We start from the raw sequence: 17691 nt of genomic DNA, 5'->3' as shown, positions 1-17691 counted from the left end.
AGGCTGTGTCAACCAGCTGCTCTGAGGAAAAACTGACTGGAGGATAAGCCTGACAGTGAAGCAACAAACATAAACTAGTTACTTTGTTCTACATGGTGCACCAGCTTTCACTGTGAAGGCAGATCTTTCTTTTTTACCATTTGTAGCCTGATAAGTAAGCACAAGTGAAAAGATTGAAAGGTAAGATCAAGCTTCTTGCCTGAAGGTTTTTGAAAACCATGCTGTTTCATCTAGTACTTTCCCCTTACCTCCCCACTCGCTTATTTATCTTAAAGTGCTCCTTTTCGTGTTTTAGAAGGGTAAAAGGTAATCTGTCTAGAGCTGTAAACTCTTTCACATCCTGTTCAAGTGCTCCTACACTGTAGTGCCTTGTTCCAGGAGAAAAACTCTACTACTAATTGAATTCACTGTAGCTAAGCTTGGAAGTAACTGGCAAGCATGGTGTGGACTGGTACTGTCGAGAGTACACAAGAGTAATGTGCAGTAGGCGTATGCAGCTACAACTTTTCAGCACTTCTGTAACTCTGGATTCTTCAGTGATGCTTGACTTGCGTGGCCGTGGCAGTTTGGCGCGAGCAGCCCTGTCTGTACGCTGCTGTGCTCAGGCTACCAACTGCTGTTAGTGGTAATGATGAGTGGAATCACCCTGTGGTTACAGGAGAAAAGTAGCTGTTGTCATCTTCATAAAGACCGCTCTAATAGTCTTCTGATTGGCCTTTTGCCAAGAGTAAAGTTTTTGATCTGCAAAAGTGACGCTTTTCTTAGTTTTGTCTCTCCACTGAAGCAAAAAAATACTGTTTAGTCTGGGGGTATTGCTGGTAGCATAGCAAAGTTGTTGTGCGTTTTTTTTGTTTGTTTAAAAAAAAAAAAGCTGAAGGGAGTTGTGAGTCAGCTAAGAGGAAACAAAGGGGTTATTTAAAAATTGCAGTTACTACTTCCTGAATATAAAGTTTTTTCTACCTTGCTGGCCTCCCTTGGCATTGGAATTTGCTGTACATTTTGGAAGTGTGTGCTCAAAGGAGAGAGGTGGTGGAAGCTACCCTGTCCCATGTCAGTGCTGAGCAAAGAAGATAAGCAGAGCCTTTGCTGTTGTGCCTTGGGTGGTGCTGGCCTGGGGGAGGGAGGCAAGAGCTCAAAGCCGAAGAAGTGACACCAGCGATAGTGTCTGCCGGCCAGCAGTGTGACAGCCTGGTTTGTTTTCTAGCTGCTTCTCTCTCACCTTAAATGTGTGAATGTTAAGTACTTTGTTGTAATAACAAAAAGCCTCAGACTGATTTTTGATAACTCTTTAATGCCATGCTGGTGAATGCTAAGTTTGTTCTGCCCTTTTTCAGTTTATTTCCTTAGACCTTGGCTGCCCCTTCAGATTAGGGCAACTACTGAAGTTGCATGACCCATATTCACCTTAAACTATGGTTTAACCATTAAATTGATATACTTCTTTAAAATTTAAGACAACTTTTCTCAAGGCTCTGAATTAAACTACTGTAAGTCTAAAAATGTACAACTTCAATAATAATTGGTTCTAAAGGATGATTGATTTTGTTGTTGTTGTTGTTGTTTTCCACCCTTATGCTGTGCAGTGATTCCTTTCTCACTGTTCCACCTTACTGGGGTAGCAACCCCAGCCTGGGTGCTTTGACTAGTGGAAAGCTGAACTACTGTGAGTACCAGATGTGTGTACCTGTGAAGACACTGTTTTCAAATCTGGATTAGCTTTTCTAGGCTGAACAGCTCTGTCTTACCTCTGTTGCTGCTTGGCACACCCTAATAACTCATCTTTCAAACTGTATTTTTTAGCTACTTCCTAAGGGGTCATAAATAACTTAGCACAGTTACGGGCACGGTCTTTGATCTTAACATTTTTAGTATCCTTTATGTTTCTCAGTGTGGAGAGAGTCTGTGAATGGTCAGTTGTATCCCTTGACACTTTAGGATTTCAGCCAAGCTTCTAAACTCATTTCGCAAATATTTGAAATACTGTTGTCAGATATATTTTCATACCTATTCTTAATTTATAGGGAAGGCTGAGAGGGACTTATTTCTTTGATTACTTGTATTTTCACTGCATCCTTTGATTCCCACACTTGTAAAAGAAGCTGCGTATTTCACTAGATGCTACTAACTGAAGTGTTTGCTGCAATCGTAGCTGTCACTGCTGCTAAATTTTGGCATTAGTGTTGCTCCTGAAAACTTACGCTACTTGCTTTTATCTGATTTCCCCTCCCCATTTTCCATCTGACCTTCACTGATGGCAGTGAGAAGGGGGGGGCTTAAGTATTTGGGATTTTTTCCTTTTCTTTTTGTGCCTGTAAAACCTCCATGTCCCAGCCTAACTGAATTCAGCAAGAAATATGAGGAGGGTAGAAGGAGATTCCCAAAGCTGCTTTTCAGGACAGCAGTACAGGAGAGAAGTTAGAATTGGGGCTGCAGATTAATGGGTAGTTTTACCTGTGACACAGAGAAAAGTGTAAAGACTTTAATTTGCTTTTTTTAGTTTACCATTCATAAATTAATCTCTGTAGTGTAATGAAATCAAGTACTATTGCTGATTTAAGAAAGAAGGGGTGGTTAGAGCTGGTAGGGAAGAGGGGATGTGAGTCCAAAGCAATCCAAGTAAGCCAAGGTATCCAAGGAACCTACCTGTGCCTCTCTGCCTGTGTGGTTTGTTAAGAGCAGGAGTTGTTTCCTGTTTGACACTGGCACAAGGAGGAAACGGTGGCCACCAGCCGCTCGTATGCACAGTAGCAACCCTGTTTGACCAGAGGAACTGGGGAAATAGATGGAGTTGCTGAATGACTGAAAAACTTTCCAGAGCTCTTTCCTGTAGTAGGGATGAAGGCAGCGAAGAGAAGGGGACAGGGAATCCTGCAGAGATGAAGCTGCTTTGATGCAAAAGCTTATATGAGCGTGATGCTTTTTCTTGCACATGTGAGACAGTTGTCACTGGCCCGGTCCTGGTTAGTTGTGGTAGGGCTGGGTTAATGCTTGACTCGCCTCTCTTTCAATTACTGTGAGGACCAAGAAAGACATTGCAGTTTATTTGTTTAGTCTTTAACCTGAAGTTCAAGTCCAGAGCTCGAACAGCACTGTAATTTTTATGAAGTGGGTGCCTGCATCCTCCATGTTTACCTCTGCTGGTTATGCAAGTGCTGACTAAGCCTGAAAACTATTTTGCACGTGGATACTTATATCAACAATTTATGCTGTATTTGTTTGTCACTGTAAGAAAATATCAGTCCTTTTGGTCTAATGTTGGCTCTGCAAAAATACTTTTATTTTCTCACCTGAAGACAATTATCCAGTAAAATCTGTATATTATTTTGATAACCGCTTGCAAGCGATGACTTCAGGATCGCTTTGAAGTCATTGCATCCAATATTACTTCCCACTTCTTCCACAAGCTGTGGCTGACTCCAGGACTCTTGTCTAGCTGAGGTTCCTCTAAGCAGCCAGAGCAGTCTTATCTGCTCGCCAAGCTTGTTGCTAAATGGTTTCTGAAACGTCTGCTTGCCGTTACGAATTTCATGCAACGTGCTCGCTGTCAGGAGTTGCCTAGCATTGCCACTGTCATCCAACAGCCTTTCTTACTGCGTAGCATCAACACCCTACCATGACAAAGGGAAGGCTTCTTATGCTTTAAGGAGCTGGGAAAAATCAATAATATGCGCTGTATTTGTTGCACAAATGTACAACACAAAGTTCAATAAAAGCTGTTTGATTGCAGAATGACTCTGGGTTTTTTAATGGCAGTTCAAGTTGAAAGTGTGTTAGGCTGTAGACTGAGAAATTTTTATCAGCTGCAGAAGACCTTGCTTTCAGTCCGTAGACTGCAATGCTCTGCAGTTCTGCTCTGTTTCCAGAGAGCTGCTGGTATGGCAGGACTGCTTCTCGTGGCTGGCTTTAGTACAATCCTGGTGTTTCTGTACAGGGTAGGAAAGGAAGGATATAGAGCTGGGGCTCAGATGCCACTGGTGAAGTTCCTACAGCAACAGGTGCCTGTGGGGTCAATTGGGATAGATGTTTCTGAAAAAATGCAAGGGGTGTGGGACAGCCTGTGTTTCTCTGAGAAGGCAATGACTTTTGGGAATTTTGGTGAGGCTATAATGTTAAAGGGTGTATGAATTCAAGAAGCAGCTGGGAGAAACGGAAGGGGCTGGCTGTATTATTTCGGAGCTATGTATCTGTGCTGCTGCTCAGCGTCTTGGTTGATTGTTCAAGTTAAACAGCTATGAAGGTGGTTTATATCTGCTAGGCAAGCAAATAAACCTCTCATCCCTTGGTTATTTTTTTAGTCTCCATTTGCTTATGTGGTCAGTCCTTGCTCAGCCCTGTCCAAATAGCTTAGGACCCTGTTGGCCAGTCTAACTGGGATGTTGTTCCATCCTGCAGAGATGTGGGGAAAGGCTGGTGGGTGGAGAGGTGCAGGGGGGGCTTCCTCTGCCTGCCTCAGGTGCCGGGGCCAGTTCTGCGGATGCGTGGCATGATCTCGTTGCTGGCTCACTCACCTGCATGCTGCATTTTCTTGTAGGGGTACAGTTCATCTACCTCCTCACACACATGGAGTGCTCTGTCCTCAGCTTTATCTTCTTACTCCTGATCCAGTGTGCTCTCCAGCAGCATGGCATGACTGACAGAGCAGGCAAACAATACGCTAAACTTTATTTACCTTACACGTCCTTTTCATGGGATTAGTGGAAAAGCTGCTGTTGCCGGCCACAATTGCAGATCATTGCCTTACCTTTACCTTTTGGCAGTCTACTCAGAGGCAAAAAGGATCTTGATATTGCAGTGTGATTCACAGAAGGCTGAAATTGCTCCTAGACTCGCTGGTGCAAGTAAAGAGCGTTTCAGTAGAAAGGCCAAAGGCTAACCAGGCACAGAGGACAGCAGGCAGCACACAGGCTCAAGTTCCACCTGCCAGCAGGCTAAAGGCATGCCTGTCCCAGCCACGGCCCCTGCTGTGTGCTGCTGTTCCTGCAGCCAGGCCATGGCCATGGTCCCAAACGGAGCTGAACCAGTTAAAAAATAGTCTGGGAAGGTAGATCAGGGTGGTTTTAGCCAGGGCAGCTATTGAGAGAAACGTCCAGGGCCCCCCTGCATGCTCCAAGGGCATCCTGTTAGCAGCAGCCCCCCCGGGTTTGTGTGTTTTGTGCAGGTGACCACGCACACCCTGTTTTTGCAGAAGGAGGCAAGACCTTTCCTGACTGCTGAGGTGCTGCCTAATGGCACCACTAGGACTGAACTGGCCCCAGCTGTGGAGGCACCCCTCATCATGGAGCACAGACACAGGGAACATTACTGGGTACAATCTGCTTTACTGGCTCTGGAGATAAATGGAGGACTTCAGTCCAGAAAGCTACCTTACAAAAGCAATAAATTCCCTTTGAAAAAAAAATCCCACCAACCTACGCTTGTGTTGCTGATGGAAGTGCCACTGCAAGGTAAAGGCAGATGTGTTTGAGCTTTGCTCATGAAATATTCCTGAAGGTGTTCTTTATCTATATGGGTGTATTGGAAGCGGATCTCTGGAGAAAGAAGTGGCTGTGCGTAGGAGTGTGGAGGCACAGCCCCTGCCAGGGCGCAAGGAGCCCGGCTGGCATCCGGGTGCTGGCCCTGCTTGTTGCAGGGTTAGACGCATGCAGAGGGGAAGCTCTGTGCATGTGTGTGGGTCCACAGAGCCTGGGTCCACAGAGCCTGGGCCCTTTCCCTCAGTTCCTGCCGAAGCTGTGCTGCAGCCATGCCTGGGCCCAGCCTTGCACCCAGCCACCGTGCTGCCATCTTGCCTGCTGGGGCCCTGGCTTGGCCTCAAAGCTGCCCTAGCGCTCTGCACAGTGAACTGTGTCACAGACCACATCCAGCTGAAATGCAGCTTTCCCCCCACACCTTGTTACCTCATCAGTGAAATCAGTTTTCTGGTTTGTTTCTCTAGGCATCTGTAATGGAGAGGGCAATGTATGACAGGGATGGCTGGAAGCAGGGCAGGAGGGAGGACTGCAGGGAAGGATTGCTCAGCTGGGTACGGCTGCCGCATCAAACAGCGGCTCCTGCAAATCTGGACTGTCCCCATGCCTTCCTCAAGGTCAGGGGGAACGATGGAGGAGAGACACGTGTCACGGCTATGTCCAAACACTGCTTTGTTCGGTGCCAAACACCGAGAGTTACCCAGTGGCTGTTGTGCTGGAGGGCAAGCGAGGGGAGAGCCTGCAGTACCTGACCTGTGGTGTGGCAATAAGAACAGCCAGCTCATCTGCCACCACCTGTGCACACCTGCCTTAGTCTTAAGGAAAAATCTACCCCTATTTAGGGGAAAAGCCAAGTGCTGTTTACACTGCAGGTTGGGCCATTCTTTCAGTAGCTAAAACTACGCCATAGCTTCTTCAGACAAATCTGCCGCCTTCTTTCACACCTGCCACCTTTCAGGCTTTGAAAAGTTGCTGCATCTTCTAGTGGTAACCACCTTCATTTGTATGCCCAAACCAACAGGGCAAGTGGCCTGCAGGCACCAACTGCCCCTATATTCCCTGCATAGCGTGGTATGTAACAGATACTTCATATCCATGGGGAAATTGGAGTGAAGACAATGTGCTGATTCACAGTGAGACTGCTGCCTTTTGGACCCATCAGGATACGGGAATGTGCTGATCAGCCCCATGGGGCAAGCACAGTCGGTCTGACCTGCAAAGGGCTGGAAACCCAGTGTGTTTGGAGCTGCTCATGCCTTGGGTTCCTTTCAGTGCCCTCCTAAGAAAAGCTAGGTGGTCTGCTCTTCCCCCGGCTGTCTCTGGAGCATAGCTCTCCCTACAGCCGCCAGCAGTAGGTGCACCATCAAAGACGGCACATCAGATGCATGGAGAACACCCATGGGTTGTACAAGCAAATGCTGACCTCTCCTGAAACAGGTGGGTGTGAATGGCTTCTTCAACACCATATCAAAAAGGTTAACTTTTCTAACCCATTTCTGCCTTGGGCTGTGACAAGTTTGGGCTAGTGCTTGTTACACTGAGTACCTTGCTCCATCAGATCCCTGCCGAGGTGAGGCTGGTCATGAAATGTAGTGCTGGCCGCTCAGAAGTGTCAGCAGGGTCTAGCCATGAACAATTACATTATTTATCTGGTTTTGGTAAGACTGAAATGATGGGGAGGAGGGCTTCATAAAATCCATATTCTGGACAGATGGCACACGTCATGTTTCAGCTGGAATAGTTCTGCACTAAAATAAGGCTTTCACAGCAAGTGTGTTGTACAGGTGAAAAATATGTTTAATGGCAAGTAACAATCTCCTTTATTCCCAGTTTATCCACATAGTTCAGATAGTGGGTCTTATCACCAGTACTCCAACTCACAGTCCCATTCAGCTTGACCAGTAGCAGTTTTAACTCCATGCACTCACAGCAAAATGGCTTTCTCTGATGGCCAAAGATAAGCCGAGAGCCAAGGAAAGCCTGAATTATCTGCTGGGCCTTCCCAGAACATTGCTAACCCTTCTTCTCCTGACACCTTATCAAGCCCTACCATGGAGCTTCAACTGCTTTGACAAAGCCATTTTGATTATTAAAATACATGGGAGGGAAAATTGTGAATTTCTTCCCACTTAATACAGCAGAATCAGGAACCTTTTAAAACCAGATTGTCTCTTCTAGGCGAAAAATTCACCAGGGGTGCCTCTGTGGCTATGAAAGGTTTCTCCTCCCAAGCGCCCAGAAGTAAAACTTGAGTGCTGCATCCCTTCTGACACCACCAAGATGAGTACTACAAAACTACCTCTGCAAAGGGTCTTTTTGATGATGCTTTAAAAGCAGAGGCCCTCTCCCTGGGCATGAACCGTTCCATCACACCTTTTTGAGAGAGCAAGGAGCCATCCCAGTGCCCTTGGCTGCCTCCATCACTCCCTGTGCTCCCTGTCTTTTTATGGCCAGCTGGCTGGTTCTCTCCGGTTGCTGCTTCCCGGCCTGAGGACGCCGCCGTTTAGTCAGTGGGATCCTGCAGGGTAAAAGCTGCGAGGTAACTGTTCAGATAAGGGACAGAGTGGTGCAAGTCTGCTGTGGAATAAAGATCTGTGTGACGTGCTTTCATGTGTTTTTTCAACATAGTAGCACTTAAACACAAGCACTGCAGAACAGCAAGGTATGATTAAGTACCCATGGGACATCTTTTTAATTATATGCACGGGCTGTGAAGTATCTGGTGTGTCTGTATGGAATGGGAGCACGACAAGGATGCCAGTGCAGACCCCGTCCAGCCCCCTGTGGACCAGCTCCTCCTCTGCTCTTCAGCCAGGTGCAGGCAAAGCAGGAAAACCCACGTCAACATGCCTGCTATCCTCACCTGCCGGGGGCAAAACCAGTCGCATGCATGCCCGTATGGCTGAACAGAGTCAGGCCGCAGAGCAGCTGGGGGGATGGTGGTGGTGGGCAAGTTACTTGAGCATTGTGGTTAAATGTAGTTAACAGATTTTACCTTGCCCCCGAAAAGGGAACATTGGGAGGAATTTTTTTCAAAGCCCCGAAACTTGCTTTTTAGACTTTTCCTGAGGAAACGCTTTCATTAAAAAATATATCTCCAAACAAAGTCTTTTATTTCAAAATGATCTTCTGTCCCTCCAATACCCATCTAAATCTCGGTTTCCTTTTACTTTGCAAAGGTCACTGCTTCTGGCAGTTTGGTCACTAAAGGGAAGAATCTTATTTTTTAATGTGGCTTCACTTTGAGCAGACGCTGCTTTGGGAGATAGCCAGGAAGGAGTGGCTGGGTTATTCTGTAACTGCAATGCCCAGAAAACACAATTCTTGCTGGAGTTAGGGTTATTTGCAGCCTCTTTACGACAGACCTGCATGCTCTGCGTCACATCAGATAGCCCACAGATTTTTCTACAACGGATTACCTCTGGCAATGTTTTCCAGAGAGTTCATTTATTGCAAAAAGACCAAAGGTAATGTCATTCCTGTGCTAATACCTACAACAGTCATGTCTTTGAAAGGTTTAATTCCAAAATAAGCATTCCAATAAGCCTTATTCTTGCCTGATCATCTGAATAGTGGTGAAGTTTCCTTCGAGACTGTGTTTTGGGCGAGCACACACAGCCCCAGCCCGGGCCAGGCGACTCTGGGCACTGCCCCGGCTGTGGGAAGGAGAGGGCAAAGGAGGGACTGAAATTCCCATGGGCTTTTCTTCTTCCAGTAAATCTGCACCCAGATAATTTCCTAAATGCCCATCCAGCTTTTGGGAATCACCAGAGCAGAAGCTGCTCGCTGCTTTAATAGGAAAGAAGTTGCATGAGGAGCAGGAGCTAGCATGAGCAAGAGAAAGAGGTTTAGGGCTGGAGGTGGTGTGGAGACTAACCCCCGGTTCCCAGAGCACACAGAGAGTACATATCAAACAGTGCCTCATGTAATATGTAATTTCTGTCATTGCTTGTGCCTGATTCAGCAAGGCACGTGCTGACAGAGAGAAGCTGGTTTTAAGCAGCAGGTTAAGTATGAGACACCAAATCAGATCAGAAATGAAGTTCTAAAACCACCACAAAATTGCTGGGGAGGGATTGAGAGCACATAAGCAAATTGTTTGTCTTTATTTATACCCCAATCTTTTACGCTCGGAGAGCAATCAGGTGCTGGGCATAATTAGGTACGGGGCAGGATCCAATCAGCGTCCCTCCGCAGAGCGCTTACCACCACTCATTGCTGTCCCCTGCCACCGGCACATATAAGCTCAGCGCTGGAGTGCAGCGAAGGCACTCGGCTCATACACTGAAGGTGGTAAGTATGGCTTATCTGTTACTGAACACGCTGCTTTTCTAATGGCAGACTGCATGGGAGCTGTGCCTACTAACCAGGTAACTTTGTTGTCGTGGAGAGGCTTGGAAAGAGGAGGAATCTGGTAGCCTCTGCTTCCCAGCCTGTTCAATGGTTGACTCTGATCTGGGGAGCATCTGCACTTTCAGCAAGATCTGAATAAATCTGAAAACGGGGGAGATTCTGGCTTTATGCTACAAGGTTAGTCGGGCGGTGGAGTGGGTTGTCTGGAGAGCTTGTGCAGTCTCCATCCTTGGAGCTTTTCAAGACCCAAGAGGACAAAGCCCTGAGCATCTGGGCTGAACTTAGTGCTGACCCAGCTTTGAGCAAGAGACTGGGCTGGGCACCTCCTGAGGCCCCTTCCAGCCTGAGTCACTCCATGATTCTGCTAAACTGATGTTGCGTTTGTCTTGCTCAGTGACAGCAATACCATTTCTTTAAAATAAAGCAAGAAAATGACATTTTTCTTTGAATGGGACAAGTTCGCATGTACCTCTCTCTGCCCTGCTGAGTTCATCTTATTTTCCCTCACTCTACTTAATGTGCGTGTCTTGATTTTCTTCCTTTTGAAGTTATCAGTGCAGTCTGATAACTTAATAATTGCAACCTCCTATCTGCAAAGTGGTCTATAAACATTAGCCTATGCTCTTTGTCATACATTTTCAGTAGGTGGCAGCAGCTGCGGAATTGTGTGTTAGCACACCCAGTCTCCTGCCTTGCCTCCCAGCTCCAGGGGATATTTCCATTTATTCTTTGTCTAGTTTTGTGCCGTTTCAAGCTTCACTATTTAGAAGAAAGTAAAGGGGCTGTTGCAGGACACTTACAATAGGTCAGATGTATCTGACAGCTGATCAGATGATAGCTGAAGCTTCGGGTAGGGGTTAGGAGGAGTACTGGGACATGGATAAGCATTTTGGTAATCAAGGAAGGACATATCTTCACTTTGTGATATAAGGTGACTTAAAACTGCACTGGAGGCAGTGTGGGGAGATGCTTGCACCGGACATTGCTCCTCTCAGCCATCAGTGGCTGCAGTCAGACTGTCCACAGTGGCCCCATGCCCCTTTCTGTCCACGCTTTCCACCCCAGCCTGCGTGTTCATGGGCTGTGACTGCTGAGAGTGTCATCAGGGGAGCAGCTTGCTGGTGGCGTGTCAAGGCCTCTGAAAGATGTGGGAAGGTCAGATTCTTCCCATCCTTTTGTACTATTTCAGGTCATCTGCTGTCTTGCTTAGATGGTATTGGGGTTCCTACACTTCAGGCAGTTTTTAAAGTTACCTTCAGAACCACAGTGGTTTTAGACATATCCTAATTTAAATATGAATCCAGACCCTGGGCACAGCAATGCAGAGATTTTAGAGTGATTAGTAACTGGAATTACACCTGTGCAGTCCTGTGGCACCATGCCAGCAATTAACCAACCCTTGAGGAGACACATGAGATCTCCTCCAGCAGAGGGGAATGTAGATGTTGACCTAGTCAAGGGCCAGGCTTTGTTTCTCTGTTCTTTGGGTGTCTAGAAAATACATCTGTATCCACTTTGGGCAAGTGAACAAATTAAAACCCCATTCTTGCTGTTTTTTTTAATATCCGATGTTAAGGGAACTGAACACAATGAGCAGAACGCAACCTTATTTTAGAATGTGGAAAGCCAGTAATGCTCTTCCCTCCATGAAGTCCTCCTGCAGCACCCATCTCAGCATGGCTTTAGGGACAGGTTGGCTGCTCCTGGCAGGGGTGATGCTGGGGTTTGTGTCACTTCTTGGCGGTGGCGAGGGAGGTGCTTGGATGCTGCCGTTCCCAGGCAGGTGCCTGAGGGGTGTCAGAGCACTCCTGAGCCCCCGGGGAGGTCACCCACCTTCACCCAGGGCTTGGCAGGCAGCTGTCCCCGCAGCTGGATGCATGGTGTTGGCTCCCCAAGTGCGCAGCTGAAACACAAAGTGGCTCTGGGACTGCTACCCTAAAGAGGTGGTGCAAACCCCAGCCTGGAGGGTGGCACTGGGCCCTCTCCAGTGATCCCCACAGCTTGAAGTCGCTCCCGCAGCTCTGCTGAGCTGCCCCATGGGAAAAGATGGGGCACAGGCAGCACGCCCACCAGCCGGGGCTGGAGGGGAGAGGGGGGTTGCGGGGGGCCCTGCAGCTGCTGCAGGCCTCCCTCAGGGCTGTCACCCACTGGGTCAGGGAGCCACGTGCCAGCAAAGAGGGGAAGAACCAGAAAAGCAGCCCTAATGTTTTCAGGCCCATGCTTCTCATCTCTTTCCACCCCACCACAAAATGGTGGAGATGGACATTGCCAGAAAAAAAAAAAAGAAGAAAAATTACTTGTAAAATCTAGTTTGCCAATATTTTGGTTGGTAACTGGTGACCTCAGCTGTGAAAACATGATAACTACCTCTGATACACTGTGGCTTATCTCTTCTTTACCCACAAGTGACTTTTGCTCCTTCCCAGTTAATTCATTAGGTACACAAGGATTTGCTTGGGGAGATACATTCAAGGCCAAAACAAATCCTGGCTTGCAAGGAAATGAACATTTTTTTTGCCTTTAATCCCTCCCAAGAAGCAACAGGTTTGGCAGTGGCGGGGAAGACAGTCAGGAGGCAAAGTTTGCCAGGAGAGTTTTTGTCAGCTGAGGGGTCCAAGCCATTTTGATATGACCTCCCTGCACCCCTGTGGTCTCTTGCTGCTTTGTGGGGCTGGGGTCCATGTCTCTAGAGGAGAAAAGGCAGCTCAATGCCTGATGTGGAGGTGGCCCAATGTCCCCTGCCTTCCATCCTGCATCAAGCTTTGGTCACGGGGCCAGGTGGTGACATCAGGTTGTTGACCTTCATCTTCAGAGATGCCTGAGTGCCTCTGGCTGAGAATAAAGCTCAACTACATGCCTCGGGCCATTTTAGCCCTCTACTATGGCTAGAATAATGGTGTGGTGTATTTCTGTGTTTCAGGGACAGCCCAACACACAGGGAGCGAACCACAGCCCCCGTCTCCCAGCCAGTGGGGAAACCACTGGGAAAGCACAGCGCTGACCTCAGGTAGTTCCACCGTGCTGCTTCAAAGAGTGCCAAGTGGGTGAAGCGAGCAAGAGAGCAGGAGGATGGCAGAAATGGTAATTAAGGCTGCCTTTGGGCTCACATGTCAAGCCACAAATTAATTAGATAATAAAGACCCAGCCATATCAGTCTGTTGTCTGCTTGCCTGGCCATTGGGAGTCAGCTGGGCTTCACAGCTGCCTGAATTCCCTCCCCAGGTCAGTAGCTGCAGTGGATTTCCCACATCCCCTCCCCTCCACCATGGCAGCAGGCCTGGTCCTTCTGCAGGTAGTCCGCTGCATTTAGAAATGAGATATTTCTTCTTTCTGTCACTGCTTTGGTTCTATCAAATTTCAAAGTTATGTCTTTGTTCTCAATCTAAAGTTAAATGTAGAAGGAAGGTCCAACATCATGCCCTTGAGAATTTCTACTACAGTAAAGTTAATAAGAGCATTGCACTTGCTCTAACTGCAAAATGTACCACCACAGTAGTGTAGGAAGACAAGGCAGGCTATGGTACAACAAGCAGGTTAACACCAACTGAATTGATCAGTTGAAGTAAGACACAAGTCTCCAACCATGGCCCTGCTGGACTGTGAGGTTCCTCTATTCAACAAAGGCTGAATCAGGGCAAATTTATTCTGTGAACACGGCAGAAAAGAAACTTCCAACTACCAAAATAATGTGTCTTTTCTCCATGCAGCTCATTTCCTTAGTTCAAAAGGGTGGCTAATGAATTGCAGACAGGTTCCCACCAGAGAGGGTCACACCAAATCTCCATAGCTATTTCTGCTATTGGTCAGTAGCAGATGCTGAGAATAAACTATAAAACCAGACTCCTCCTTTTCTCTGTTTATGCACCAGCAATACAAAGAAATGAGCACAGCAAATTACCATGTTCACAGAGTGCAGGTGCCATTAGGGCCAGTGTTTTTAAAAGCCACTAATGAACTTGACCTTTGCAAACATGTGTAACACTTATCTGGTTCCACTTTTACCCACTCTGCTCCTATAGTTGCTCCTGATAGTTTCATTTTGCCTTATTACTTGATGCTGAGAAACAAAAAGCTGTTTCTCAGTCACCTCCAGATCCTCTAGGATTTTCAGCCCATTCTCACTACCAGCCACCAGTCTCATTTCCAGTCTGATGAATCCACCTCTATTTAAGCTGTTTTACTGTGGAACTTGCTCTGTACTCCTGAGCACCTTTGCTGCCCTTCCCTGATGTTTTGTTTCTATTGATTCTCTTTTTTCACTTTTAATGAACTCTGATGCCAGAGTAGAGGTGTCCTGTGACCCTTTGAACCCTGCTATCACCATACGAGTATTCTCAAATTATTGCTTGGTAGACTTATCTACAGTTTCTTCACTGCTAGGGTGAAAAATATTGCTGTTGACCAAATAATTAAATACAAAACACTAAATTTTCTAGTGGAGGGGATGCTTCAATGTGCATTAGAGCAGGGGAATACTTACTGGAGATGGTGGCCAGGTGATGGTTTACTATGTATGTGGTTTAGTATACCACTCCAAAATAGAGCAATTTAATGCATCCGTGGAAACAGGTTTCTGAAATACCATGGTAGGGATGCCCCCATGCAGATTGACCATCCTGCTTTCACACCCAAACATGGAATTGCCTTCAACAATTATTGCCCAGGTGCCCGCCTGCCCACTTTTCCTCCCAGGTGACTGGGGGTTTCTATTTCCACAACGCAGGAGCTGACGAAGACGTGCCTGCTCATGAATGGCAGCTGTGTGGGAAGTCAGGAAAGCAAAGCCGACAGCACATGGATTCTTCCCAACTTGCCCAGTAAATGCACATGGACAGCTGCAATGCCTGCCACCAGGTCTCCACACTCCTGTATGCCCTTGTAAGTAATTCTTTCTTGCTGGTTATATCAGTGTGCAGGAAGTTCAATATCTTTTTCTGAAGATGAAATACTACTGTTATACCAGGATGGTCATGACCAGAAGTCAGTAGTTTGACCATATGTTATGTTGATTATGGTTTATTTTCCAGAAGGCAAACCTCACCTAGTATCTCCTCTCCAGCAAGAACTTTCTCACTCACTTTGATCTTGCAGAAAGATGTGGCTGGATAGAGACTCAGCTCTGTTTTCCAGCACACATTTGAAAACAGACTCTGTGAGGTCTGGTGTTGCACAGCAGAAGCGAAGGCACTCCCAAGTGCTAGGCACTCAAGAAAATGCAGTAATGGCTCTCCTGCCTGTAGTGTTAATGCACGCATACACCCCAAAGCTGTTGCACCCATCCTGTGTACAGTACGTTCAGTGGCAGCCATGCAGTCATCAGTCGAAGGGAGAGGTGTTCTAATGGCCTGGCAAACCAGACCCAGACAAGCTATTAAAGGTAAGGCTGTCCTATAAACGTCAGGGGAATTGTGGACATATCCCTGCTGTGCTGTGCTGTGATATAAAACATGAATTCAGCTCTAGCATGTGAGGAACTGGAGCCCATGGGAGATGTGGCACTGCTGTGTGGACACCTGGCAGCCGGGAGCTGTCTGGGGGGGCTTGATACGGCATAACAGGCAGCACGCAGCCAGGGCACAGCCACCAGCATGTGTGAAGCCCAAAGCAGCCTCCAGGTCTGGCCCGTGAAGGACAACTGGGCTCCACAGCCTCAGAGCTGATCCAGAAAAGGTACATCTAGACACTAACCCAGTGCAGTCCCTGAAGGTAGCGCCCGAGGACAGGATCAGCTCTCTTCAGTCAAAATTTTTTTCTTCTATTATCATGCTGAACAGGATAATATTTTTTATTTTAAGCAAATTAGCACAAGGTGCCACAGGACAGCAAGGTGAGGCTGGTGCCAGGGCCAGTTCCACCCTCCACCCAAGAGGTGGGCACCCTGTGTGGGGGGGAACAGGGGCAGCCCCAGCCCTGGGCATTGGGCATTGGGCATCTCCCTGGGGAAGGGGTCTGGCTGAGGGGCCCCATGCAGCATTGCTGGGGCAGGGACTGAAACATAACCCTCTGTACAGCAGTGAATAAAATACACTGTGAGACATCACACCATTTCCTTTACTTTGCAGAAGTGCATGGAGGGGATTTGTTTGTTTTCTCTGCTCGGGGTAAACCACAGATGGCAGCCAATGTAGAAAAAATCTCCGCACTTCCTGAGTTTCCCACGTGAAACCTGATTGAGTTTTGGGCGTGGAAGCAGAGGATGGGGTGGGGGAGGGAGAAGACCATTTTAAATTAAGAATATTAATTATTTAAATTTTTCTAAAGATACAGGGGTAGGCTAGTTCTGAAATCCCTTGAGCCAGTTCTGACCTGCTATAACCTCAGCAAGAATGACTTGGTTTGCCAGGATTGCTTTTCTCCTGGACACCTTATGGAATAATATGCCATAAGCAAAAGCAGAAATCTTGGACAAAAACAGTCCTTGTCCACCACGATCCTGAACTGATACCAGCAGCTGCAGGACCAGAGTATCCCCACCACATCCTTTAGGAACACCAAAGGCGTTCGCCATGGATTCTTGTATCCATAGGCCTGCTGCCTTCAGGCCCATGCACAGAGCTCCTGCAGCTGGGGAAGGAAGCTGACCACGCTGGTATTATTTCTGTAGTAAAATTTGGTAGAAATTTGATAGGAACTGTGGAAAATTTGGTCCAGAGTGTTAGAAAGGCTCTTCTTTTCAGGGGATGGTAGACAGTGGCAATGCAAAAGAGCAGTCAAGTTTCTGGTGTCCACCTTTGCCCTCCCAGCAAGGCTCACCCCAGCATGCAAGGCAGCAGAGGTTGCCTTCCCCTTCCCAGTCCCCTCACCAGGCTCTGCCACTGCAGACCCCAGAGCCGCACAGCACCTCACCATGCTACATCACACCTTGCTGGGGTTCAAAGGGCACAGTAGCATCTTGTTTACCACAATTACTGGCTGAAGGTAAATAAATGGCCTTCCTTTCTTCTCTCAAGCTGAAGTCCTGCAATCTAGACATATAATGTAATATGCAGGTCACCCTCTTGAAAGCCAGGCTTTAGTTAAACGCTGCTTGAAGGAGCTGGAGTCTCCTCGTGCCATGGCTCAACCCCACTGAAATCCCATAGCATTTCAGTGGCTTTTAGAGCAAATTGAAAATGCCTGCAGCTGTGGGGGAAGCTCATTCACTGAGTTATTGCCTCACATTTACCAGCAGTCAACAGAGGTTGTAGTGTGCACGGTAACACTTTCCATGGAGGGAGAGGTAACAGCACACATGTAATACTTCATCATTTCAGGGCTGGAGATGTAAGGAGGCTGGCTCCTTTTGGTAGTAAAGACCTGCACTAAACCACTACCCCTGTACTCTTGCAAAGCAAGAAGTGTTTATATCATGCTTGCAAAACCTGGAGAGAGATGTGCGTCTTTAAGTAAGTCAGTATGTCATCCCTGCACCACATGGACTTTCTGTCAGCAGACAGACCTCTGCCTGGCTGCAACAGCAGACAGGGATAACTTGGGTTCAAGATTCAAAGGATGATAGTAGGCAAGAGCTGTGCAAAGGAGAGCTGAACAGCAAGGGAGTGGGGCTTTGTCACCCCACTCAGAGACAGACGTGCTGGCTGTCAAGCAGGGGCAGTACATTTGTGGCCCCAATAAACACAACTCTTCTCATCAATCTTTTCCCTCCATCTTTTAAAAAGTTCAAGGACAGGAGTTCCCTTGCTGTGCAGCAAGATGCATGCGGTCGCGTGTTGGGCAAATGTGTCTTTTTCATTCTGGCTGCAATTGCTGTGACATGATTCTTGGCTTCTGCCGGAGCCTGACAGAGACTAGCAAAACCAGGAGGCTGGACTGCACTGATCCAAGAGCTCCTTTCGGCTATTCGCAAAAAACCCTCCAGACTCCCCTGTGTCCT

At 47.4% G+C, this 17691-nt stretch overlaps 1 protein-coding gene across 2 annotated transcripts in view; it reads left to right on the top strand.

Annotated features, from left to right (window-relative positions):
- Positions 1-6707: 6707 nt before the first annotated feature.
- LOC104041758 (cystathionine beta-synthase) overlaps positions 6708-17691 on the top strand; it is a 31090-nt gene continuing 20106 nt past the window's right edge. Inside the window, exons 1-3 of one of the 2 annotated variants that reach the window (XM_064472448.1) lie at positions 6708-6902; positions 12739-12899; positions 14542-14696. In XM_064472448.1, coding sequence (XP_064328518.1) covers positions 12888-12899; positions 14542-14696 — 167 coding nt within the window. In that variant the 5' untranslated portion in view covers positions 6708-6902; positions 12739-12887. Of the gene's footprint in view, positions 6903-9696; positions 9759-12738; positions 12900-14541; positions 14697-17691 lie in introns of those variants that run through there. The other variant, XM_009501081.2, reaches the window with a different exon arrangement.

Source organism: Phalacrocorax carbo, chromosome 1 (genome assembly GCF_963921805.1).
Source record: "Phalacrocorax carbo chromosome 1, bPhaCar2.1, whole genome shotgun sequence".
In the NCBI taxonomy this organism is placed as follows: Eukaryota; Metazoa; Chordata; class Aves; order Suliformes; family Phalacrocoracidae; genus Phalacrocorax; species Phalacrocorax carbo.
Note: the sequence above shows the minus strand (reverse complement) of the source record. Positions and strands in the feature narration are given on the sequence as shown.